General features: G+C 41.0%; 1 protein-coding gene across 1 annotated transcript; it reads left to right on the top strand.

The window, feature by feature from the left end:
- Positions 1-16,557: 16,557 nt before the first annotated feature.
- Positions 16,558-17,338, top strand: LOC149081089 (uncharacterized). Its single transcript, XM_089238288.1, has 2 exons — positions 16,558-16,971; positions 17,060-17,338. Exons 1-2 carry the CDS (start codon positions 16,558-16,560, stop codon positions 17,336-17,338), a joined length of 693 nt encoding a protein of 230 aa, XP_089094414.1.
- Positions 17,339-27,499: the final 10,161 nt, after the last annotated feature.

Below are 27,499 nucleotides of genomic sequence, written 5' to 3'. Positions count from 1 at the left end.
GGGGGTTCCGTGGTATATTTTTACGATAAAATTATATTGAATGGTGGGTTCCCAACCGATATGAACTAACTCGAGGGGATCACTGAAGTAGGATCTCAAAACTTCTATACTACTGCGACTAAATCTACATGCACTTCGGCAACATTCCTCTGAGGAATTTCTGAAGGATTGGTATACGTCGGAATGTGTGTTCTGAGTGTATGTGTGACCCTAACGGATTTATGTTGTCGGAGTTGTGCTTGGCTGGTATTGCCTGTCTTCCATAGTTTTAATTCTTTTGTTATGCAAATATCGTGTTGAGAGACATTTTCAAATGCGCGTCCGGCTCGCATTCGCCCGCGGAAGTCGAACGACTAACTACAACCGACCACCGAATTCTAACCGATAGACACACAACCAGAACACTAACGCTATTCGTATGTTCAAAGTACTGTACAGCAATTAGGTTTAATCGGCACTTGAGTCGATATGAACCCCTTGCTGATAATGACCGAATCTTAAACGAATACAATCAATGTTAATTAAATAAAATAATATATATAAATTAGTATTTTAGACAAATACTGTTTGGACAATTATCCCATAAAATCAAATACCAATAAATTTTTAACAAAAAGTCGATAATAATATAGCAAATACAAAAATTGTATTAAAAAAGAATTGATTCTTATTTCTTAACAATTTATTTTATTGAAATTCTGACAATATTGCGACAACAGATGGCGCTTTCGAAATCGTGGGTTTTTATTTTATTTTAATTATTCAAGCTTTTGATCTCCTGGACTTGATCTGATCAATTGCGATAGAACCTCATTCCATTATACAATTTGAGCTGAAAGTCCACGACAAAAATCGAGAATGTACGAGAATGTGGTGTTCGATGAAATGCTTGTCCGACCGAACAAGGATATTATATTTTCCAAAAGCCATTCTGGAATTGATAACGATTCAGAGTTCGACAAAGAGTTAAAGAAATTTCAGAATTGATGAAGTTCTCTCTCTCCCTCTCTCAATTTTTAATTTAAAATAAATTAAAAATTTATTTAATTAAAATTATTTGATAACTGCAGAACTGATGGAATTGATGAAAAGTTAAGAACCAATCGTTGATTTGTTTCAGTGGTTAATTAATGGTTAATGCAGGAGCTTATTTTCAAAAGGAAACATTTCCACTTTTTTTTTCGAAATGCAATTTTCAACGGTTTCCTAATCGTTGGGATGAGCTCTGTTAAGCCCCTTAGCCAGAAATTTCATTCGGAGGGGGACCAAAGTGATAGAACAATAGATTTGGCCATCTTTTCCCTTTTTTCTAAATGGATCTTTTCTCCTTCGTCATTTGCTCGCATTTCGGAGGGGGGGGGGATCCCCCAAGTCCCCCTCTCGCAACGTCCTTGGTTCTGTCGGATTATGCAACAGGGTTTATTCAGACGGGAATATTTTTGGTCGAAATCACAATGTTGGTCGTTAACAAAAGGGAACATATTCGCCTTGCTCATCCACACTTCGGTATTTTTCATTCAAAAGGGGCTATAACAAATCAGTTGTCCTACTGGCGTTAAGGAATTCTTTTAAAAACGGCAAATTTTCACTCAAAAAACTGAACATTTCCAAAATTTAAATTCTGGAGAAAAAAGTTTTATATTTCTATTGTGAATTTAGTAATTGTGGAAATGCTCCCTTTAGAAAATAAGCCCCTCAATTAATGCTATAAGTGATGGAATCATTTCTTTCATTAATTCTGAATTTTCATCAAAATCTTATTATTACTTCTTTCACAAATTCTAAACACCCCATCATTTCTGGAATATGGTGGCGAAGAAATTTTCAACATTCCAGACTTGACCCGCGTTACAATTTTGATCATTTCCACTAATTTTCATTCAAATAACGGAACGTTAATAAAATTTAAATTCTGGAGGAAAAAAAAATGTTTTTTACTTCTAATGTACATTTTATAATTGTAGAAATGCTCCCTCTTATGATGAAAAATAAGCTCCTCAGTTAATGCTGTATATAACCGTAATTGCGGTCCCGGTGACGTAATTACAATCCCTACTTTCTTAGTAACACAGGAAGCATTAGCACGCCGGTGATTGGTTACTGCGAGCAAAAAAGCTAGCAAGACGTCACGAGGCGGAGTTTTGGGCGAAACTGAATTTCAAAGTTCATTAACGAAAAATGAAAGCATTTTTTATTGAATCAGTAAATGATAGCCGGGCGCTCGCTTCGCGATCCGTTTTTATTGTCTTCTCGATGCACGTGAACCGCATTTGATTAAATCAGAAAAAAAAAAATGGAACTTTTTTTTAGTAAATTAGTAAATCACTAGACTGACTGTATTGAACTGCCCGAGCGCAATGGGGTGCTCTGTCTTTCTGTCATACAATCCTTGATCAATCAAGTTTCTGATTGCGCCTTTTGCAATACGATTTTATACAACTTTATTATTTCTATGATTATTTATTATCCGTGCCCGTTGCACCTCACTTTAACTTGATTAATTTGATTCTTCGATTTACATAATTTTTGATTTCCTTGCACTATATGTAATCTTTGACGTATCAATAAATTTTGGTTTTACCGGAGATGCCCTGTTCCCCCCCCCCCCGGCGAAGTGCTTACGTTGCTTCTTGCGACAGAGCCTGAGTGTCTCGCGGTTTCTCCAGTTCTCCAGTAAATCACAGCACAGATGGAAGGATAGGTTTCAGACCGAATTAAACGCATAACCCACGGTGCGTGAATCTCGTACTATAACCACTCCAACTGTGGACGTCGGATTCAAGCACAATAAAATGTATCTATTGTTAAACGTCGCCAGCGAAAATTTCACCATGAGTGTGATTCATCACTCATTTCTGCCAATCACGATGCGCTAAATTTCCACAATGTAGCTAGAAATGTAGGGATTGTTTATAAGAATCCCGGTGCGACCGCACCTGTTGCAAACCCTTTAAAGACGGCTCCGCTTTGAATGTGAGTACTCATTGAAAATTTCAATTTCAGTCATTATAGTCCGTACTTATCGTCATCAGTTCAAGATGGGATCAAAAGTAGTGATGGGAAAAATCGAGACTAAGTTCTACCGTATTTAATACGATAAAATTTATCTCTAGATATAAAGAGACAGGTGTGGATACTTCGACGGCAATAAAGACGACTTGTTTAGTCTGATCTGTCTCGAAAGAACACAATAAATCAACCATCATCTCATATTATCGTCCTCTTCGACCACCACAGCAACGAATCTGAGCCACGATTGCTCGCGTTAAATCATTTGTGGGAGCCATATTTCACACCCTTAACGTAAACAGTGCTTGCGGTTTCCGTAGTTGAGGCGTCATTATTACATATAAAGCATTAGTATTGACCTTCATTCCCTAGAACTTCTAGTACTATTCCTAGAAAAAAAAAATCATTCTTTTTTTTTTCAGTGCGTTAGGAGGGGGCAAAATAACAAAATCGTCGTGGGTAATAAATTACAAAACGCTGGCCATGTCCAGTTATGAAGTTTTCTAATTGCTTTACACTCAGAGAGAGAGAGAATTCTGTCTTTTTTTCTTTCTTTTCCATCGAATCATCCGAAAACTTACGAAGGGTTTGTACCGGTTTGAACAGTGTTTTTCCCAAAGCAGTCAATATCGCCCCCCTCGTAGGCGATGGAATAAATTCAAGCAACAAATTCAAGGGTACCACAGCATTCGAGCGATAATTCGTTTTGGTAAATTCACGTTTGGTGATGTACTCGGGCTACAAATTGGGGTTTGCCACGAGATGAAATAGACCAGTTTTTCCTGAAGTGGGCAGTATCGCCGCCCCCTGGGAGCTATGGAATGGTCCAGAAGGCGGTAGAAGCTTTGGGTTTAGCATAGGGATCCTATGGGGTGGCTTGAGTTAGTGAGCGATGACAAGAAAAAAAAATTGTAGAAGAGGGCGATAGAAAAAAAAGTTTGGGCAACTAAATGCTTATGTCGTTTCGAATCACCAAATGAATAACGAAAATCTTGCAAGTGGTTTGAGTTTTTTTAACCCCTAAAGAAAAGATCCATCATTAGGAAAAATCGTTCCCCATGCAGGGCCCCTCACCGAGGGCGCTAAATTATTTTTTTTTCATCACAAATTATAGGAAGGGGCACAAAAATAGACGCTCGCGCAATTTGACTAAATGTATTTTTGTTTGTAATTGATAGCCAAAGGAACCCACAGCCCCGAATCAAACTGGGGTGCCGAATTGTTGAATGTTTTCATCAGTTCTTGAGCTATTTCTTTCATTAATACTGAATTTCTATTCTGTACAAAAATAATAGTATAGTAATAAAAGTATAGAACAAATTCTGTATTTATATATTTCATCTATTCTGAAATTATTTTTTCATCTATTCTGAAATTATTTTTTCATCTATTCTGAAATTATTTTTTCATCTATTCTGAAATTATTTTTTCATCTATTCTGAAATTATTTTTTCATCTATTCTGAAATTATTTTTTCATCTATTCTGAAATTATTTTTTCATCTATTCTGAAATTATTTTTTCATCTATTCTGAAATTATTTTTTCATCTATTCTGAAATTATTTTTTCATCTATTCTGAAATTATTTTTTCATCTATTCTGAAATTATTTTTTCATCTATTCTCTCTTCTCGCTCTGACATTTCATCATTTCTAGAATTATACCTTTCATCAATTCTGGAAAAAAATTTCTGGAAAACATTTCTCCCGAAATGTGAGTAAATGACTGAAAAAAGGTAAAAAGATGGCCAAATCTATTGTTCTATCAACTCGAAATGAAAGTAGTCCCCCTCCAAACGAAATTTCTGGCTACGGGTCTGGGCACAGTGGTCCGAGGTTACTTCTACTAAACCACGTATTCAGCTCGTTCATATTCCTCTGCGGAACTTAGTGGTCGTAGGCTGAAAAATGCCAGGCCTCTTACTTATATATATTGAAGTTCCTCAATACGAAAATCTGAAGATGTCACCTGTTGAGTCTCTGAAAAATGATGCAACAGAGAATAACGGCAATGTGAATGGAAATATATAAGAATACCATAGAAATGGGGGCTTTAGTGGATGGTGTTTTGTGTGAAGGGTACTTACTGGCAAGAGAGAGAATAGATAGTTTTTTTGGAAACTATTATATGATACGTGAAGGTGCTTACCGCACGAAAAAGAAGCCTTATAAATAAATTGGGACGGCATGAGATTAAATGCCTTATTAACACACTTAATTCCCGGAGTGAAATGCCTACGAAATGGCTTCTCTCCAGACACACAAACATTTTTGAAAAAATATTTTTCTTTTTTCCCCCATAGATGAAGGATAAATGGCTGTGTAAATTGATCCGTCAGCAGTGGCGTATTTGCGGGGGGGGGGGGGGGCTAAACGGGCTATAGCCCAGGGCGGCAATTTCGGAGGAAGTGGCAAATTTGGAAAGGAGGAGTCAAATAAATTAGAGTAGAATAGGAGAAAGGCAGTAAAAAACCGTAAATCCGCTTCTGCCAAGATGCCAATGAGCGACCAAAAGAGATGCCTACAGAGTGTGCAAGCATGCGAACGACGAAAAGAATGACGTATCAGGTCACTGAGCAACCAAAAGGGTGTGCAATCATGTAACCGAAAGAGTGACTTAGACAGTGTTCAAATATAGGAACGACTATGAGATTGCGATACAGAGAGGGATCAATGAGGGTAAGTGAGCAACTAAAAGAGCGTGTGAGCATGTAATTGGCCAAAACAGTGTGCTGCACACTGTGTGCTGCACACTGTGTGCAAGCATAGAAGTGACCGAAAGAGGGATCTAGGTGGGTGCGAGTATGGGAGTGACCGGAAGTGTGGCCTAAAGAATAAGGAAACAAACAGGTCAGTGCGCTGCAAAAGGAGTTACCTTGAAAGTATGCATGCATGGGAGTGGCCTGGGGGGGGGAGGGGGGGAGGAAACATGTCAATGAGCGACTTAAATAGTGACCTAGAGAGTAAGCACAGGAGTGACCCAGTGAGTGAGGGATAAGCAGGAGGATCTAGAAAAGTGGTTCTGCACCTTTAGAAGTCCACGGCCAGTTTATTTGTTTTTATAAGAGGAACGCCCGCTCATACCATAGGCGGAGATTGACTTGGAAGTCTGGAGGGGGCACGGTCATTATTGCTGGGGGGGGGGGGCAAGATGAGGACGATGTCAATTCATATGCATGTATATACATTAGATCAGTCGACTTCACCTTTGACACTGGGGGGCAATGAACTCCTCCCATCCCTGTATCTCCGCCCCCTGCGACGATCAGAATTTTATTTTTTTAATGCGAAAAATTTTTTTAATTAAAATTTCGGAAGAAAATACCCTTATATGTTATTATAATCACAATTTCTGGTAATTTCAATGTTATTTGAAGGCTGTGAACTCAAAATTTATATCTTTGATAAATTCATTGCGACCCACCCTCTAAGCTATATAATGATAAATTGCATAAACGTCCTTGGCCCACGGACCGAATATGGCCCTGGGGGGATGCGGCCTGCCTTTCTCAAACCTAATTTTGTAAAAATGAACTAAGCGGCACATTTACAGATCGCTTAAGTGTCCCGTGGTACAATTCCAGAGAATTTAAGCGGCCCGTGGCACATTTTCAGATCACTTAAATGACCCGGGCGGGACACAGTTCAGGAACACTTAAGCGGCCCGTGGCACATTTTCAGATCACTTAAATGACCCGGGCGGGACACAGTTCAGGAACACTTAAGCGATCCTTGACACATTTAGAGATCCCTTGAGTGACATGTGACGTAGCTTTAGAGCACTTAAGTGGCCCCCAATACGGTTCTACATCACTCAAGTTACCCGCGGCACATTCTCAGATTGTTTAAGTTATCCGCGGCACATTCTCAGATTGTTTAAGTTATCCGCGGCACATTCTCAGATTGTTTAAGTTATCTGCGACATATAATTACGGATCCCTTGAGTGATGCGTGGCACAATTTCAGAGCACTTACACTCAGCGAAACATTAGAGACCACTAAAGTGGCTCTGTAGGGCACTTATCAATAGGGGGGGGGGGATGTTATTTCAAGCGCCCACAAACTATTGAAAGGTTTTCTCGTTTTTGGCGCACCGAGTAGGATTCCATTAAGAATATTTCATATTTTCCTAAAGAGTGGTTGATGACGTAAGCATTATCTAAACCCCCCTCCCCCCTTGTCATCAAAAGTCATCAAATCGGAAACCTCCCCCCCCCCCCACCATCGATGCTGACGTAATCCTTGAATGGCCCCCTTATATTTCTCCTTGATGTGATCTCCGCCTATGCATAAACCCCACTGAAAATGGCCATTTATTTTTTAAATTTTTAGTTTTTTGTAGAATGAGTTTGAAAAAAAAGCTTCAATTGAAAATTCATTATTTTTTATGAAATTTTATACTAGTAATGTTATTAAAAAATGAAACGGAAAAACATAAGAGAGAGAGAATTTCAAAGTAAATTTATGTTTCAAACATCACGTATTACTAATAGATGGCAGCACATTATATGACTTTTCTCTGTTTTCAAGTTATAGAGTGCCATATTTTTTCCGGAAAAATACGGGAAATCGGGACTCAAAAATACCGGAAAAATACACATGGTTGCCAATTATTGCCAAAAAATTATGCAAAAGATAAGCAAAGGTGCCAACTATTGCATAAATCATTGAAAAAGTCACTATAAATGAAACATTACTGCGAATTGCAGTATATTGAAATGAATTACATTTTAATATAAACTGCTGGTACGCGTTATATACACATGCTAATGCTTTTCAATAAAATGCTTTTTTCCCTCAAAACTAAATTTTTTGTTAGATGAGGAACATTTTTCCGAACACCGCTCATTCAAATGTATCGAAACTTCATGTGTCTCTCAACACTACAGTGTTACATACTTTAACGCGAGCTTTTATGATTTTAAATGTTGGGGTTTTACAACAACATGCAACTTTTTAAAAAATCGTCAAAATGTACCCATATTTTGTGCCATAATTTTTTTAAAATAAGTTTAATAAAAAAAATCCTCGTGTTAAAGTATGTAACACTACAGTGTTGAGAGACACATGAAGTTTCGATACATTTGAATGAGTGTGTTCGAAAAAATATTCCTTATCTAACGAAAAATTTAGTTTTAAGGAAAAAAGCATTTTAGTGAAAAACAATAGCATGTGTGTATATATATATAATGCCTGCCAGCAGTTTATATTAAAATACTTTTATATATAAATATTTTTAGTACAGGTAGAACAAAAACTTGCACACAGTTAGACGCAGGAAATTTCATATTTAAAAATTGAAAAAAATGTGTTTTCGGAAAATTTGCTTGCACCAACCCCCTTTACTGTTACCCCTCAGATACTTTACTGTACCCCTCTTTTACTGCCAAAAAATAAGAATTCCCATTTTTTTTACTTTCTTCAATAACAACATCCCCTATTTACTATCGTCTCCATTTACGGACAAAATTTTTTTTTTGTGGGATTTTTTGCAGCAAAACATGGCTGACCATATTTGCTAGAGAAAAATACGGGATACTGGGCTTCGAAATACGAGAAAATACAGGGCATTGCCAATTATAATGATGCCAAAAGTAAGCAAAGTTGCCAACTCGTGCTAAAATCACCGAAAAGTCACCAATCTCGGGAAATGAAGCACTACTGCAAATTGCAGTGAATTAAAAAACAACACAAATATGTGAAATGAATATTCTGATTTGCAGTCGTGACTATCGTAAAGTAATTTCAGAGTTGGGAAGATAATTTAAATTGTTGGTTTGAATATATATGGATGACCGTATGGCCATCTTAGCGTTTTGATACATTTTCATTTTTTTTCATTTACGAACATAATTATCGAATTCCTTCTGCAATATTCCGTCCGCCACCATGAATATTTTGGAATATTTTCTACTTTCACCGAATCCCTTGGAAGTGATGAACCAGATCGTAAATTGGCCATAACATATATACGTTAGGGCAGTGTTTCTTGGCTTTGTTTTCTCCATGACCCTCACCATTGGCCTATATTATTTTCTCCCCGAGCCAGCAGGGGGTACGTGAACTGAAAAAGGTTGGGAACCGCTGACTTACATTCGGTGCTTTTCAAAATGACTTGAGTTTCCCGCGAGACGTTTACAAACCAATGAACTGATCCGCACTCTCCTAAATGCATTGTTCTGCGCCTTTGTCTTACAGCATTTGCTCCCTCATGGAAATGAGATAAGGTTAAAATTCTCAAGAGTAAGTATGCAAATTGGTAGGCAGCCAAGCAATTTCTAGGCATGTAGGGAACCAGTGTTCACCAATACGCATCTTGATGCATGATTCACGCATCAAACTTCGATTTTACTCTTCCACATTTCATAGAAGAGGGAAAAATGCCCCAAATTTTAGGGTGTTTTTCTTTTAATAATAGAGTTATTTCTCTGTTTTTCTTTAAAAAAATGTCCCTCTTTTCACAAAACCATCTCTTAAAATTTTGGAGAGGAGTGAAATTACTCTTCAAAATTATTTTATCGGATAATACCGAGTACAGTATTATGTGACATAGAAACATAATTCAACTGGAGCTACTGTTGCCAACTATCGTTATAAGAAATAGAAAATTCTTCGATTAAAATTGGCGACCGATTTTTGATTGATGTGCCGCACAAAATAAAATGATGCGAGGTATTAATAAATATTTTATAAAAGTAATAATATTAGTTTAATCATTAAGTTTGCTTCGAAATTTTAACAGTTGTTGTTTGTATGTTGTAAAATAACGTTAGCAAAGCAAAATGTAGCCCTCCTTGGCTATTAGAAATTGTAATCGAAAAAAATATAGACCATAAATAGATCGATTTTGGTTTTTCTTTTGCATTAGAATTACGGAAACCCTAAGAGCACTACATTTTTTGCTCTACTAACGTTACTTTACAACACACAAACAGCCACTGTTAAAATTATCGAAGCAAACTTAATGATTAAACTAATATTATAGCTTATGAAATATTTAGTGATGTCACATCATATGTTTTTGTTTGGCAACCAATCAAAAACCGATAACCAATTTTAATCGAAGAATTATAACAATTAAGCTTTTTATATGGTAGGTGGCAGCAGGAACTCCAGTTCAATTATGTTTCTTACTTGCTACATAATACTGTACTGCAGTATTATCCGACAAAATTATTTTGAAGAGTAATTTCACTCCTCTCTAAAATTTTAAGTGGTTGTTTTGCAAAAAGAGGGACATTTTTTACAAAGAAAAACAGAGAAATAACTCTATTAAAAGAAAAACTCTTGAATGAAATTATAGCTGTAAAATCGAATTTTGATGCGTGATTCAAGCATCTACATGGCACATTGGCGAACGCTTCTGTACTGTGCTATATATAGTTGTTTTCAATATTTTCTAGGAAGCCTATTTTTGCTGATATAGTTTCATTTTATCCCCTTTATTGGTTATGAACAAAAGTAACTAAGAAAGGCACCCTGTTTTCACGGAGAATAAGTTTACAAAATATGGACGTCTTAGAGTCTGAGAATTATTGAGAATTCTACCGTCCGTGTGCACAGAATTTTTTGCTGGGCAGAAATTCCGTGAGCGGAGAAACAACTGGTCTGTGCAGGTGAAATAAAAGAGATGTGATCTATCTGAGGAAGAAAAACTATCCTGGTACTAGTGTTCGCCAATACGCATTTTAATCATTGGAGCCCCACGATCGACTATAACGGAAACACTGACGTCACACTCCTCTCAATGGTGCCGTCTTAACGCATGGGCCCACCCGGAAATGGCCAGGAGGGGGGGGGGCTCACAAAAATGAGATCCGGTTGAAATTTTTTAGAATTTCGCTAGGCAGGGCCTCAAAAAAATCACTTGGCCCGGGGGGGGGGGAGGGCTATGATGCTCTTAATACGCCCTGCCTCTCAAAGGTGGTGAAAACAGTCAACCTGGGGTTTCAATGACCACTACGATTGGCTATATTGATAATATGACGTCACACTTCGCTGAAAGGCGACGGATTAGTTACAGTGGGGTTTCAAAGAACCCTACGATTCGCTTTCACGATAATACTGACACTTCACTCAAAGCTGGCGAATGAATTGGGCTAGGGTTTCAAGGAACCCTAGGTAGAGTCAATCGCTGTTCCCTGTGCTGCTTTTTTAGTGATTAGACGTCACTGAAGCGGCAAAACTTGTTTCCTGTTCAAAGATGGAGTCCGCTCTTGTTTCTGTTCACCTTAGGACTTAGGTCATAAGCGGATACAGATTCCTCGACCGAATACGAAGGGGGCGAATGTCCGCTTATGCCCTTCCGCCTATGTTAATAATACAACAATTTCCTCAGTAGCTTCTTTGCATCCATCGCATTTATGTTCGAACTTGCAGTTGTTGGCGAGGTCTTGGGCGAGCGCTTGGAGATCGTGCCGTTCCATTGCTGAGGGAAAACAAAGACAAAAATTACTGACACGGAAAATTATCCTTCAGAAAATTTACCCACATCAATTTAACAAGTGATGATTGTTACTTCTGGCAACGTATTTGATTACGATTGGCGATGTCCCGTATTTTATCCTATTCGAGATCCCAGTTTATTGTATTCTTCCTCAAAATGGAATATGGTCATTTAAATATATTTTTTCGAGAAACACGTTTTTTGTTATTGCGTTTGTAGCGGTTCTTTATTTTTTTTCCCACTTTTCATCAATTTTAGCAATAATAATTACCGAATTTCATTTAAGGCAATAAATTTCATTTTTTGGCAAAATTTAGTGATGTCCCATACTTAGTCATTTTTGCATTTTCCTCGATGATGTATGGTGAACCTAAGTATATAGAGGTGTAACATTTATTTGAACTCATACCGTTATTACTAATATCAATCACAATTATTTAATAATTTTTCATTCATTTAAAATTAAATTATCAAGTCTGCCTGCGGGTTACCTCTGGTTAGCGCACCATAGGTTGGGAAACGCTGCTCTAAGGAATTCCTAGCGGATTGATACATGCCGGCATGCAAGGACGTCATTTCAACTTTTTCCAAGGGGAACAAAGAACATGTACTCAATGTATGTATACAGTATATATACCATTTTTAGTGTATTTTCAAAAGCCGCGGGGGGGGGGGGAGCTACCCCTCAAATGATGGGCCTACCGGCCGAATCGTAACTAGAAGGGGTGGGGGGGCAGAAAAATTTAGGGGGGGGGGGCTACACTTTTAGGTGGGAACAAAGAACATCAATACAAAATTATCGAATTTCAAAGCTGCGGTGGTGGCAAAATAATGTTTGTCACGGGTAGCAAAATTCTTTGTTACGGCCCTGTATGCCGGAACGTGTTTTTTGAGCGTATTTGTGGGCCCAAACGTGTTTATGATGCCTGAGTAATTTGTGTTCCGTTTTCTAGTGGTTGTGCTGTCATCTGTCTTCCATATTTTAAAGTGAAAATGGCAAATTCTTGAATTTTCGACGTAGATTTTTACTGGGAGATTTTTTGAAGATAATGAGACAATCACTTAAAGATGGTACGTCTGGCAACCCTAAGTAGAAGCTATGGTAAACAAAATGAGTGGCAAGTGTGGAAAGTTTGTGGTCTTTATAACGGTCAAGGGAAAAAGGTTGGCCAAGTATTCGTCGCTTTCCAGAAACTACAGTGACGCCATCTGGAATTAAGGAAGGAAAACGGCTGCATGCTCATCCTCATATTTTGAGGTTTTATAATCCTGTAAAAACACTATCCGAAACGGAATGATGACGCAATTAATCGGAGCGCAAAAATTCCTCATCAGAACAAACCAAACTCGTAAACAAAGCGGTCAACCAACTTCGATCATGGGCGGACATAAATTAAAATATAAGCTAATAATATATATATATATACACGTAGTAATGTCTCTCGGTATGGTCATGCGCAAGCCGCCCCATCTCATTGAGATAAATGCTGTCAAGCAATATCTCCACGCATAGTGATGCATTTTAAGCTCATTAGACACGCTCGTTCAGTCAGAGAAGGTAAGTGCATATCTTCATATGGGTATCATACGCGGTATGAGTTAACCATACTAGAGGTGTCGAGCGAGAATTTCTCAAAGAGATTAGTAATACGCCAAGTCAAAAATCGTTGCTCCAAATACAACCTCAGCCTCACTTATTGCAAACCTTTGACTGATTTTACACGAATTCATGAAACACACACGGGGGAGGGGGGATCCTTGGAGAGATTTCAGAAAATCCGTGAGCTTACATAAGGAAACAATTAACCCATTGTTTTCACACATTGCTTCACACTGAATATTATTTTGTATGGGGGGGGGGGGGAGGAGTCCGTGGCATCCATTGTATTCACCGCAGAGATACACAGACTTCACTTTATTAGCACGAAGGGTCTGTGGAACACAGAAGGTTTAAGAACCCCGTATCTAGCGTCCTCCTGCGAGCGTTTCAGTGGGGGTTACGTTGGGTACGACAGAAACGTAGGCGGAGATACGGGGGGCCATGGGGATGCATCGCTTCCCCCCCCCCGCCAGCGTCAAAGGTGAAGGTTAATAGTCTAATGAATATGTGTATATATAAATTGACATCATCATCATCTTGCTCCCAGACTTCCAAGTCTATCTCCGCCTATTCGCAGACAGTCTCGTTCGACTGGAACGAATCTTGCGTACTCAGCAGCAAACACAACATGCGAGAGGGGTCGTAGTTGTACCTTTCCTTCAGAACAGTCCTAGCACCATATTCAAGCAAGACAACACCCAATCAAATTTTCAGGACTCATCCGAAGCCCCAAAGACATCACTCATTGACTCGGCTGCATGTTCACCAGATATGAAGTTTCTTGAATGTGGCCCAGCGGCAAGTAGCCCATCATCACTGCCCACCGGATAACCGGATAGCACCAACTAACCGTGGACTCAGAAGAAAGCAGCCGGGCAACCCTGCCTAGCAGCAACGTCGTCTCAATAAATGGGCCCACCCAGGTACGGCCCGAGGGCCTGAAGTGCACGCGGTTGACGGGTTTCATGAAAATGAGATTTTCAGATCTTAAATTGCAATGTCATGAAGAAATCATCGGGATTGAATAGAATGTTTCACCAGCCAAGGTCCCTTTCTGGTATCGCCAATGCTCACCGAAACACCAAATATTCGACTGATTTAGGAAGTCCTTTTTTGGGTGTTGTCTTGCTTGAATATGGAAGAAGAGCCTCAGCTTCGAGACCGGGCAGAGAAGTGGAAAGAAGAGTTCCGTGGACAAGAAAAAAAGGCGCCCAAGGAGGAGAGATACCCGCATTAACGGTGCAGATCCCAGGAAGAGAAAACGGAGCGGGAGTAACGCAGGAGAGTTTCAGAGCTGACAAAGTGACGGTCGTAACAGAAACCAGACGCCAGGAGTTAAGAGGAAGGGAAAGCCTGGTCAGAACAGTGACATGGAGAGGCAGGAGGTAACAACCACGAGTTGAGAAGAGAGACAACAGGCGCTGTTGAAATTTGTTCGTTTTTTTATTCTCTTTTTCACAGAACGATGACACAACACGGCACAGAGATGGTGCCACTAGAGGAACCGGAAAAACAAGGGATCAGGTTCCTACAGTTCAATGCTGACACAGCGAGAGGAGCAATGCTACAAATGGCTCACAATGCTGCTTGCAGCCATGGGAGTCGACGTTATATTGGTGCAAGAACCTTGGAAGCATAAAGGAGCGGTCAGAGGAATCCCACAGGAGTGGAAAGTATGGTCCTCAAAGAACCTGAAAGCTGCGGTCATCATAGCCAACAAGAAGATAGAGGGAGCAACCATCAAAATTGGAGAACACTCGACCACAGTTAGGGTGCGAGTGAGAGGAAAGGAGATAACATTATCCAGCTGCTTGCTACTCATCGTCATACGAGGAACTGGAAGAAGCACTCGACGAAATGAAGGAGATGGTAAGGAGAAGTAAAGGAATACCAGTGATCATAAGAGCCGACCCCAGTGGTTATCACGAGGAGTAGGGGTACAAAAAAAGTGACGACAGGGGAAGAGCAATCCACGACATGACTATGGAGACGGGTCTTAAAGTAGTCAACAGAAGGAATACAACACCGACATACGACCTTGACGGACGAGAGGGATGGCCGGACTTGACGATGAGCAGTAAAGCAGAGGAATTGAGCGGATGGAGCGTAGGAGACGAAATCACTGGAAGTTCACATAAGTATCTGCACTTCTGGTAGGGGAAAGAGCAACCAAGCCCACATAGAGGAACGTATAGTACGTCTATCAGAAGGATCAATAACTTCGCGAAAAAGCTCAAAGGCAGGACACAACAGATGATAGACAATATCAAGAAAACCGGAAATGTAGATCAACTGGACAGAATAACTGAACAAATAACGGAGGTGATAAAGCAGACGGCGGATAGGACCCTAGTAACCAGAGAGGCACCGAGAAAAGGGAAGGCACCGTGGTGGACCGCGATATACAATAAGCTGGTAAGACGAACTAAAACGAAAGAATGGAGGAAGTTATGCGCGAAAGCGGTAGACCCATTCGGGAACGTATATCATGCGACAGTCAAGACAAGGAGGTTTACGGCCCAGATTCTAATGGGAGAGGAGGCAGAGAACATGGAAGAGGCATTGGAACAGCAGCTCCAAAGACTCTACCCGATAGATGAAGAAGAGCAGGAATGGCAGAACAGAGAGAGAGGACAGGAGACAGCAGAACATGGTCAACATCAGGGAAGGACGGAGCCAAGGATAACGGAGAAGGAGATCCAGAGATCGCTGAATGAAACTGGAAACATAAAAGCGCCAGGCCCAGATGGGATAACAATACCAATGCTCAAAAAGATTCATACCCGGAAGGAATACCGAAAAGGAATACCCGGAATTGCTCACTGAGTTACATAACAAGTGCCTGGATCTGGGTAGCATACCGAGGATTTTCAAGCTTGGGAAGATAGTATTGATACCCAAGCCATGGAAGCAACAAGAAAAGTTGGAATCGTACCGCCTGATAACACTACTATCTCATACGGGAAAAATTCTGGAAAGAATACTGGTGACTAGGACTGTCTATCATCTGGACAAGAAAAAATTCTTGCATCCAAACCAGTACAAATTCCAGATGGGGAGGCCGGCGGACGAGGCGTTGTGTGATATAATAGACAGTCTACGAGAAAAAAAAGCGAGACAAGAGCATACGGTATCAATATCAGCTGACATCAAGGGGGCATTCAATGCTCTTCGTTACGGAAATCTCCGGAAAATAATCCAGCAACTGCCGACACCAACAGAGCTGAAGCTGACACTGAAAGCTCTCTTGAAGGGCCGAAAAGTTCTGATGGAGGTAGAAGGAGAGACAGTGGAGCATGCACAGACAAGAGGATGCCCACCGGGATTATGCTCTGGCCCCCTCATGTGGAATATAACGATGGATGCGCTGCTAAAAGAAAGGTGGAGGGAGGGGGGTCAGAGTACAAGCGTTCGCAGACGACCTACTGCTGTTAATCTCGGAGCCCAGATGGGATGATGTAGAGGAAACAGTTGGAGAAGCGCTGGAGACAGTTGCAACAAGGATGGATTGGAACGACCTAGAGCCAGCACTCGACAAAAGTGGTTACATGTGGTTTAGCACACGAGACAAGCGACCTAAAATCAGGATGAGAATCCAGAGACTCACATGGAGAAAAGAAATGAAATACCTTGGGGTGCTTATCGACAGCGACCTGGATTGGATTCCACATCTTCGACAGCAAGGAAAGAAGGGCAATGCAAACCTACAGAAGATGATGGCCATAGCAGGTCCAAGATGGGGAATTAACCAGAGGATGAGGAGAGTGCACTATGACCAGGTGGCAACCAAGACAGTAACGTATGGAGCAGCCGCGTGGTACGCTAGCCCGACAGAGAAAATGAAAAGACAGCTCGATAACACCCAAAGAGGGTTCATGTTCTTTATGACAAGGGCGTATCACAAAATATCGACGGCGGTAATGCAGAGCATAGCAGGAGTACCCCCCCCCCGAGTTTGTATACTGACTTCGTATGCAAATCAGCGAGAATATCCAGACTCAACAGAAGGGTGACAGGCTGATAGTACCAGAGGAGGTGGAGGGAAGAGCTATAGGATGGGGCGACCACCCAGCTAACGAAATCCAAGAGCAACAGGTCGTAACGACGGAGCGAGAACAAGCCATCTCATACGAGGGAAGGACAGTATTTACGGATGAGTCCAAGACGGATAGTGGAACAGGAGCAGCGTGCGTGGAGTATCAAGGGGGTGAAAGAGTCAAGTCCTGGAGAGAGAAACTGAGAGAGGAATGCACGGTATTTCAAGCAGAGCTGTGGGCGATCTGAAAAGCAATGGAACAACGGGAGGATAATTTGGAGAAGGTGACCATATATTCAGACAGTAAATCAAGCTTGGAAGCTGTCAATGACCCTTTAACAAGACACGAAGATGCTAGAGCCATAAGAAGAATACTGAAAGAGAGGACGAATGTAGCACTGATGTGGGTGAGAGGCCATGTGGGCGAACGTGGAAACGAGGAGGCAGATCAGTTGGCGAGGGAAGCGACGAAACTGGCGACAACGTCCCAGGAGAAGAAGATCGCTGCGGCAACGGTCAAAAGAATAATTAAGGGGCAGACAATAGTGGAATGGCAGAAGCAATGGAATGATCCAAAAACAAACGGACGGCTTATTCATAGAGTCATCCCAAAAGTCCAGTGGAAAGAACGTTACTGGAGTAGGGAAAAGACAATCTTCTTCTCGGGCCATGGACCGTTTCCCACCAACTTCAAGCGTTTCAAAATTTCCGACAACGAGCAATGTATATGCGGAGGAGTGGGAAGTCCAATTCACTTTGCCACGGAATGTGGCCACACCAGTCGTTTCCACTTAGTTAAGGTACGGCCGCAATTGGAGAACGAGTGGTTTAAAAGAATGGCCAAGGATGATAAAGCTCTCAGGAAAATCAAGGAACTGGTTGGCTTTTTGGAAGAGAACGTGGAGTGGCTCCATAATAAGCGGACGGGAGCGGCAGATCGAGCGACGAGCCCACCTGCACCCAGGAGAAGGAGTGAGAGAATCAGAAGACGTCACGAGACAGAACAGGAGACGGAACGACAGGGAGAAGAAGAATGGACTGAGGAAGAAAATGACGATCAAGAGGCAGACGATCCAGGCTCCGACTCCGACTTCCAGTGAGGACGAGGCGAAGAAGGAGGGAAGCAGGAAGTCACGATTAGTCCAAAGCGTATTAAAGACTATTAAAAAAAAAATATTAATACGCTTTGAATTAGTCTTTAATTAAATAAGTGCAAAAGCTGTTCTTTGTAGGCAAAGGTCGCGAGGCAGCTCCCTTGAAACCATGCCGGATGACCGGCTGGACTTTTAGGGCTGGGCGACGGCTGGCCAGGTGTCAGGCAGTTGAATGCATTCTGTGTGTTGTGCACTTAGTATACAGTCGCTTTCGTGGTCCTGGGTATTTGGGGGGGGGGGGGGGACACACTCATACTTCCGGCACAACTCATTCGGTAGTAAATTGCCTATGGCGATAGACCGGAGTTGTGCTCGGTTTGAATGAATGAATGAATATGGTGCTAGGACTGTGCTGAAGGAAAGGTACAACTACGACTTCTCGAATTTTGTGATTGCTGCTGAGAATAAGATTCGGTCCAGCCGAGATTGTCTGCGATATCCACCGTAACCCCCAATAAAACGCTTGTAGGAGGATGCTAGACACAGGGTTCTTAACCTCCTGTGTTCCACAGAACCCCCCCCCCCTCCTTCGTACTTATAAGATAAAGTACGCGTTAGGGATTTTGGAAGTGTTAGGAACTTTGTAGGTGCTCGAATCTTGATTTTTACGTGAGAAATTTGGTTTCCGAATCGATTCAGTGAGTGCTCAAACCCCTGCTATAAATTAGCATGGGTGCTCGAGTACCCGCAGCATCCTCGGTTCCAACACCACTGCTCTAGACGTATACGCTCCTGTAAGATGTTCTTTTGACGCTCAACCTTCTGCGGATGCTGTCTGGACTTAGACGCTCCTGTACATGCTGTTTTGACGTTGAAGCTTCTGTAATGTTCCTCAGACATTGAAACTTCTGCTCTCAAGACATTGTGATTCTTGTAGATGCTCTTTTGAGTTTCTTCAATGTTTACAGACGCTGAAGCTTCTGTTGATGCTGTCTAGACGTAGATCCTCCTATAGATGTTTTTCTTGACATTGGGCTTCCGCAATGTTCCCCAGACGCTGAAGGTTCAATGAAGTTCTCTAGATGTAGACTCTGCTCTCGATGTTCTTTTGACGTTGCGCGTCAGTGATGTTCCCCAGATGCTGCAGCTTCTGCAGATACTCCCTAGAGTCCCTGCACACCCTAGAGCTGCCGCTAGAATGAATGTCACAGACCCCTTCAAAAAATAATATTCAGTATGAAGCAATGCGAAAACAACGAATTGATTGTTTCCTCATGTAAGCTCACGGATTCCCTGAAATCTCTCCAAGGACCCCCCCCCCCTTCTTTTTAAGAACATCCCTGATTAATTCTATAAGATGACGACAACCTCGATACCATCTGATACGTTATGCGGTACAACCCATTGTATTGTAAGGCACCGAATGGCCAGGTGCCACTGAATTGTAAAATAGACGCGAAGGAATACAGGCATCAAGGGCGTAGCGAGAGGAGTGGTCCCCCCCCGAACGAAATTTCTGGCTACGCCCCTGACAGGCATGTAGTGTTATTAGTGAAAGCAGACAAGAAATCAGACCTCGCGACTACAAACAAGTAAACCTAATTTTGTGGGAATGAACTAAGCGGCACATTTACAGATGACTCAAGTGACTCGCGGTATAGTTCCACATCACTTGGGAGACCCGCAGTCAGGCCCGTCATTTAGGAGGGGGGCCGTTGCGTCCCCCCTGGCTTTTGAAAATATACTAAAAAAGGTGTATATATATATATATATATATCAATGTATGTATATGTGTGTATATATATACATACATTGAGTACATGTGCTTTGCCCCCCCCCCCGGAAAAAGTTAAAATGACGGCCCTGCCCGCAGTACATTCACAAATCACTTGAGTGGTCCGCTGCGTAATTCCAAAACACTTAAGCGGTTTGAAGCAGATTTATACATCACTTAAGTGATCCGCGGTGCAGATTAACGTGGTGCAGAATCATCCGGAAATGTGCTGCTAGTCACTCAGGTGATCGGAAAATGTGTCGTGGCCAATTCAAGTGATCTGGAAATGCGCTTCGAGTCACTTGAATGATCTGGAAATGTGTTACGAAACACTTAATTGATCTATAAAAATGCAGCGAGCCGCTTAAGGGATACAGACGCGTGACGTGGGCCACTTAAGTAATCGGTAAATGAACCGAGTTCATTAAGGTGAACTGGGGGTGGGCCGCTGGTCGCTCAAGTGGTTTGGAAATACGCTTGTGGAGGGGGTCTCTTAAGTGATCTGGAAATCAGCCGCAAGCCACTGAAGTAATCTGGAAGTATGCCACGGGCCACTGAAGTTATCTTGAAATGTGCCGCGGACCACTGAAGTTATCTTGAAATGTGCCGCAGACCACTTAAGTGGTTTGATAATCTTTCGTGGGCCATTTGAGTGGTTCTGTTATTTGTCGCGGGTCACATCAGATGGATTCCGAGGGGCCACATTTGTTTCGCATGGGTTGTGCCAGATGACAAATTCAACGCCACCCCAGATATGTGATTAGGTTTGAATATTTTTCTGTTTCAGACTGGCAGCATGCACTGTAACCAAGTGAACCATATTCACGTTTAATTTTACACCCGTGTCGGTAGCATATACATGTAGTTCTTCCCTTCTTGATTCTTTTTCGTTGCCAACCATTCCGAATCAAACTTTCCTAACCATTGAAATGCTTTTCACCGATTGATATCTTATACATGTTAACCCGTAGCGTTCATTCAATCACACCAATGAAGTGCATGCATCTGTGAATAGTGTCGCAAGTCTTTGTCAAATAGAAAAGATATTTTCTTTTTTTCGTTTCCTTAAACACTTTTCAACACCAATGACGCATTTGTTTACCCGTTTCCACGGTGATGATGCACGCAAGTTCAGTATCAAGGGCATGTACCGTCAATACCAGGTATACCATGGTATTTGCTTTGAGCTTTTTTTTGTACCAGTGAAGAGATCAACACAGGAGTGTGGATGTGATGTTGAAGGTGAAGAGAGAAAATCCATAATACATGCATTATTCGTCGCGAGGCGTTCGGAGTTGACAGGACGTGTTTGTAATTGTCTCTGGAGGAAAACAATTTCATGCGATGAAGCTCGATCCTGTGAAAATCAATCATTATATACGTTTTGCCATCGATTGAATCAAGTGCAGTGAGTAAATTTTCTGTATTGAAGCTGTGAAAAAAAAACCATATTTCATAAACTTAAAAATTGAAACGCGGACAAATGTTAGTCTTGCGCTAATGCCCCGTGCGTTACGTCTGAAATATGTCAACATGAGATTATGCGTCCTGGATAATATATATTAGGTTAGTCTTCCAGTTGACAACGTGTGGGCTTGACCGAGCAGGAGCGTCGGAAATGTTTCACACCTGTGCGTGCTCAAACCCGAGGTACCAAATAATGGAGTGGTATTCGAGCACCCACAGCACCGCCGGCTCCGAAGGTTCCGGAACCAAGGTGTCTTCTAATGCTTAAGTTTCTTGAATACGAAGCCAATAGCTTGATTGAAGCCGTGTCCACACCACCCATGATGCAACACGCCGAACGAAATGCAAACCTATATGGGGAAGGTCTTAGCCAACACCCACCAGCTTTAGCAGACTCTTTCCCTTCTTAAAGCTGGTGTTGTGGCCAGTAACGAATTAAAGTCGGTCGTGGCCCCGGACGCAAAAGAAAACATTAGGCCCCCCCTTGAATTAGAAAAAGTGTAAAGTTTGGGTTTTTCAGGGCCCTTCAGAAGTTGGGGCCCTGGGTGCGCGCCCGGTGCGCCCGCCGTTAAATCCGCCTCTGGTTGTGGCTTAGCATCCCTACGTGGTTCCCAACTTCGAGGAGCAAATGCGAGCCGATCTCCCCATTAGAAAGTCTCGCCACAGAGAGCAACAGACCTACAACAATAAATCATTCAATCATTACAGTTCACTCATAGTTAAAGAAACTGGTGACAGATGGCAGCACTACACATAACAAGCATTACACCGAAACAAACTTCACGCCAGGTTTCAATACACGTACACGCACATTCCAACATGTATCAATTCGTTAGAGGTTCCGCAGAGGAATATGGACGAGGTGCATGCCTGGTTTAGTAGTAGTAGTAGTAGTAGTAGCTTAGTAGCCCTATGGATGGCGTTGGCGCGATGCACTGTGTTGTTTGAGGTCAAAATCGCTTGCTCCGTGCTAAACCTCTCTTCCTAACCAGTGTTTTTTTCTGGTTCAGCATTGCGCGGCGTCTGGATCCGGCTTAAAACCGTGTAACGTTTGTTAAAGTGTCACGAGTAAGAACACTTTTGCAGGATAATACGTTCCGCGTGCAGCGCCGTCTTAAGGCATGGGCCTACTTTAAGACAGCCCGGGGGCCTCACAAAAATGGGATCTGGTTTGGATTTTCAAAACTTTGCCTGGTAGGGACTCAGAAAAATCATTTGGCCCGGGGGTGGGGACATGATGCTCTTAAGACGGCCCTGTCCGCGTGTCCCTCCCCATGTGTCCCAGCAAACGAAATTTTGCTGAGGAGTTCCAGAATGGGGTGAAGGGAGGTCCTTCAAACTTTCAGAAATTCTGTCCAAATTAAACTTTCCACGAAGCCCGCGGGCCACCAAGTCAAACCGCTTAATTTCCGAGTATTAAACGGGGTTCGCTCTCATTTTGAAAAAATATATATATACATACTCTTATTTTCTGAATTTATTTCTTTCATTAAATTTGAATTTTTATTTATTTTCAAGAACAATTCTTTCATTAATTCATTACAATAAATTAATTAATGAATTAATTAATTCTTTCAAATTGATTATTTCTTTTATTGTATCGGTAATTCACCCCGCCAAACCTGAAATTATTTTTTCAACAATACAACAGACAGGTGGGTCTGGTCAACACATTCTTAAGAAGGGGTGTTGGTCTGGTGCCAATAAGCAAATGTTACCTTTCAACCTCACCTTCAGCATTACAAGGGGGCACCAAAACGCATGCTTGCCCTGGTTGACCAAGTATCCAGTTGCGGCCCTACCTCAATTTAACACAATGATTCCCAACGTGGGCGATGGAAAGTTTCAGGGGGCGGTAGAAGCTACAGGTATAGCATAGGATCCTATGGGTTAGCTTGCGTTGGAAGAAAAAATTCCTGAAGAAGGGGGCGATGGGGGACAAAAAGGTTGGGAATCTATGATTTAACAGGAGGGAAAAAAGGGTCCAACCTTTATTATACCCCCATGAGAAATTTTCACAGCCATACCACACAAAGCAAATGATAATAGCTATTACCATTTGCTTTGGTTGACAATAGTCAATATTTTTTTCCCAAATAACTTTCGCTATCGTAGTGGTCTTAGCTATCGACAGATGGCACTCCAGTCGAGGTAATTTCAATGCAGGATGCGCGAAGTTTCATTTTCGTTTTATGTAAAAAAAGCCCTCTGTATAAACAACGCATAGAGAATTTTATTCAATTCCTACGAGAGTTGGCTCGGTTTTATTATATAAGGTCACGCAGGTCGAGGACATTGACGATTTATGAGGTCGCACAGGTTGAGTGAGTGTCGTAGATGCACGTGATCAAACGTTTTTATCGTGACTCTATTCCTTAAATCACGATGACTGAAGAGGTAGGTTTAGCGCTCAAAAAATAATAAAATTTCTACTCATTTTTTTTACGACCAGGACCTTAAATTTACGAGATTTTCTCATGAAATACATACAATAAAAAACCTTGCGAGGAATCACGTATAAATATCGTAAATTTATGAATAACTCTTAAATATATTATATAAAATATTTTATCAAACCTCATTCAACTTATACAACATTTTTTTTTTAAATTTTAAATAAATATTTTGAATTCGTTGGAACTAAGGCTGGGATTACGCTATAAAAGTTTGATAAAAATTCGTTTATAAAACTTGAAAATGCAGCCAATAAGACTATCGGTTGCATTTGCGTGAATTTAACCGGTACGATTATTGGTTACATTTTTCAAGTTTTATAAAAGGGCTTTTATCAAACTTTTACAATGTAATCCCGGCCTAACAGAACAGCATTCTAATTTTTTCTGAAAAACTCAATTTCAGTCTTGGAATATCAGAATTTAAATTTTTACAGTTAATTTTTCAAATTCTCTTAAACTTTAGTCCATTCAATCTCCGAAACTTTGTTTTCGAAAAACAATTACGATTGTTCGTAGAATTTCCAGAAATTTATTTTTTAAAAAATCGTAACTCAAGAAGCATTGATTATAGTTTTAAATTGTCCGACTACCTTTCTCAGCACTTTCCTATAAGCCTTTCAGACCCTCGTGCCACAAATGTGTGGGTTGCTTCCCCCCCCCCCCCCCACTGTATATTTTATTTCTTTTGACCCCACAAAGTCCCTGCTTTTGAAGAATTATGTAAATTTTGAGTTCGAAACACGGTTAATATGTACTTTAGGGGCTTTCACCAGAGGACAGCACTTTCAACTTTCCAGCTTTAGTCTTGACACAACCCAGTCGAATTCATAGGTGTCCCCTACCCATTTGTGATTTGGTCAGCTCATATCTGTGTCTGATACATACAGATAGGACAGACATTCTCTTAGAATGTCCAGACTGTTCAGCACTGAAAGAAAGCGCGCTCTGAAAACATGGGCTCCTTTTTTTTTAATGTATTTTCTATTTGTTGAATCTTTCATTTTACATGAAACTGATTCGAAAACTTTCAGAAACGGAACTGTAGATACATCTGAATAGGGTGGCCAGATCAGGCAACTGCGAAACCGGGACAAATCTCCGTAAAAACAGAGGCATAATGCTAATTTCTTGATAAAAAGAACAGACAGAGAGAAAATACAATGATGAACTGCACGGCAAATGGGTAAAATTGCCTATTGGTGGTGAACACTTATCCTCGTCACACACATACAACACCCACTCTAAATGATATCTAATCTATAGGAGGTGTTGGTTTTGCTCGCGCTCGGTTTGTTCGGTTCAGAGTCGAATTGCAAACCTGCAATGCAATAGAAATATTGTGCATTACTTTGTATGGTCATAAAGCTATATTGTTGAAACGAATAAAAATAAACCATATTGTGAATAGTTTTCGAGTGTGGGCAAAGCCTAATGGAAAATGTGAATGGAAAAACTGAAGAATAATTTTTTACAACAAAGCAAGGTGGCTGCTCTAAAATCATAAAAATTAAAAAAAAAATTTTGAATAATATAATGAACTAGCTATAATACCCGGCGTTGCCCGGGTTTTCTTCAATGAGGCTTTTTTGGATCACGTGATATCTCCCTCTTTCTTTGAGGGACATGCAAACCGTGTCTAAGTTAACCAATATGGCGACTTCATGAAATACACAAATCTAGATTTAAAGAAAAGTAGAAATGAATTTTTTCACCCTTTTTTAAGGGGCGCTAGGTATTTCGATCCCCCCCACCCCCGAACTTCAAGTTATTTATTTCTGCCTGTTTTAGCTTTCAAAAATGCTTAAAGCTGTGGAATTTTTTCGATGTACTTATTACAGGCCCATAATTAATTTTAAAATATCCTAAATTATATGAATTTATGCAGTTGAATATTAAAAGACAATACGGAGATATTAGTTTTCGTGCTTGAGAAGATGTAAATAAAAAGTTGAAATCGATGTTATTGCATGGATATCCAACTCAAAAGTATAGGTCCGGATAATTACTTCATATTTAATCTCCTGGGCTTCGTATATCTCTATAAGCGACCTCAATATTTCAAAAATCTAGAATTCAATAAAATTTTAAAAATTATTGATGTGGCGGAAAACCCCACCAAATTTTGCGAATTTCTGCAGTAAAATCGGCAATTTTAACACTGATTTCTATGGGGCCATCCTTTGCCTGACCCTCAAAGTGATGCTGACGATGATTATGGCATCTATTCAAAAAGTCTCATTAGTGGGAGGACTGAAAAAGTGGCAAACCATTACAAAGGCATAAACTATTATACATATAGTAACAGGATTAGAGAAGTGACAAACCATTGTAAAGGCATAAATCACGTCTGCATTGCTAGGGAACCGCGGTAACCAAAGTAAACGTTCCGAAAGTGATTGTTGAGGCCCAAAAATCATTGTTGCCCGACAGTTTTTTTGCCCGTTTGGGGCATTTTCCCTGCTCTGATGAAATTTTAAAGTAGCCTATCGTTCAAGTCGGGTCCCATTTGGTATATATGCAAAATTTGGCGACGATCGATCTAAAATTGTAGATTTGTATAGGTAAGACACACACACACACATGGAAAATCAATTTTATACATATAGATTATATGTATCGCGAAAATAATTATTTCTAGGAAGGAATCAGAGATTGGGAATCCGATCCGCACTGGGTCCCACGTCTCATAGGAGCGACCCTGAGTTTGAATACCAAGTTGGCCATTCTGTACCATTACGATGCGTAACGTGACCTTTCCGTCAAAACTTGCGGCTGGGATGATGACAGTTCACTAGATTCAAAGCTAAAAAAGGTGGGTAGTTTGGAATTTCGGAACAACCCAGTTCAGCCAACTAAATATTCGAAAAATAATTCAATTTGTTTAATCTTTGATCACCTAAATTCAGAACCCGAACAAATGGCAGTCCCGAAAGCACTTTCCGGGACAGGGCACTTTTTAGCAAAAAAAAAACAAAGCGGGGACATCTGGCCACCCTACATCTGGAACAAGATTCCAGGTGATTCTGATGATGATTAGCACAAAATTCAGCTTACAAAGCGCAAGTGCATCGATATCAAAGAAAATGTTCCTTTGCCGAATCCTCATTTGTTAGCCGAGGCAGACAAATCATGAAAAAAATCTTCGTCAGCCGAAAAATTCGTAAGCCGATGCGTTCGTTAGCCGAGATATCACTCCATTATCCAGTAATTTTTCGCGTACCTTTCAATGGTTAGTAGTATCAAAGCCTCTCCTACATGCTACATCTAGGAGGCTTTGGTAGTACGTAACTAGAGGGTAGGTATATAAACCAGACATACACCTCCGTCCATATTCCTCCGCGGAACTTTTCACGAATTGGTACATACGAAAGTTTTTAACAACTGGCTGTTGCGAAGATATATTTTGGACGCCAAGACACTTGACGACTTACACTTGTGTAAGTCGCCATCTGGTGGCAGCGTCTGCAGTTGTGAGCTTGGCCTGAGTCTGGTCCGGTCGTCCATGTACGGTCCCTTTCAGTGTACACGAGCTCCAAGGAAAGATTGAGAGAATCGGTGCCTTTGTAGTCTAGTGGTCTAGGGCGTTCACCCGGAAAGTGAAAGGACGTGGGTTCGATT

Source organism: Pholcus phalangioides, unplaced genomic scaffold (genome assembly GCF_987345545.1).
Source record: "Pholcus phalangioides strain wild (caught in Gottingen) unplaced genomic scaffold, Ppha-v1.0 ptg000010l_1, whole genome shotgun sequence".
NCBI lineage: Eukaryota > Metazoa > Arthropoda > Arachnida > Araneae > Pholcidae > Pholcus > Pholcus phalangioides.
Note: the sequence above shows the minus strand (reverse complement) of the source record. Positions and strands in the feature narration are given on the sequence as shown.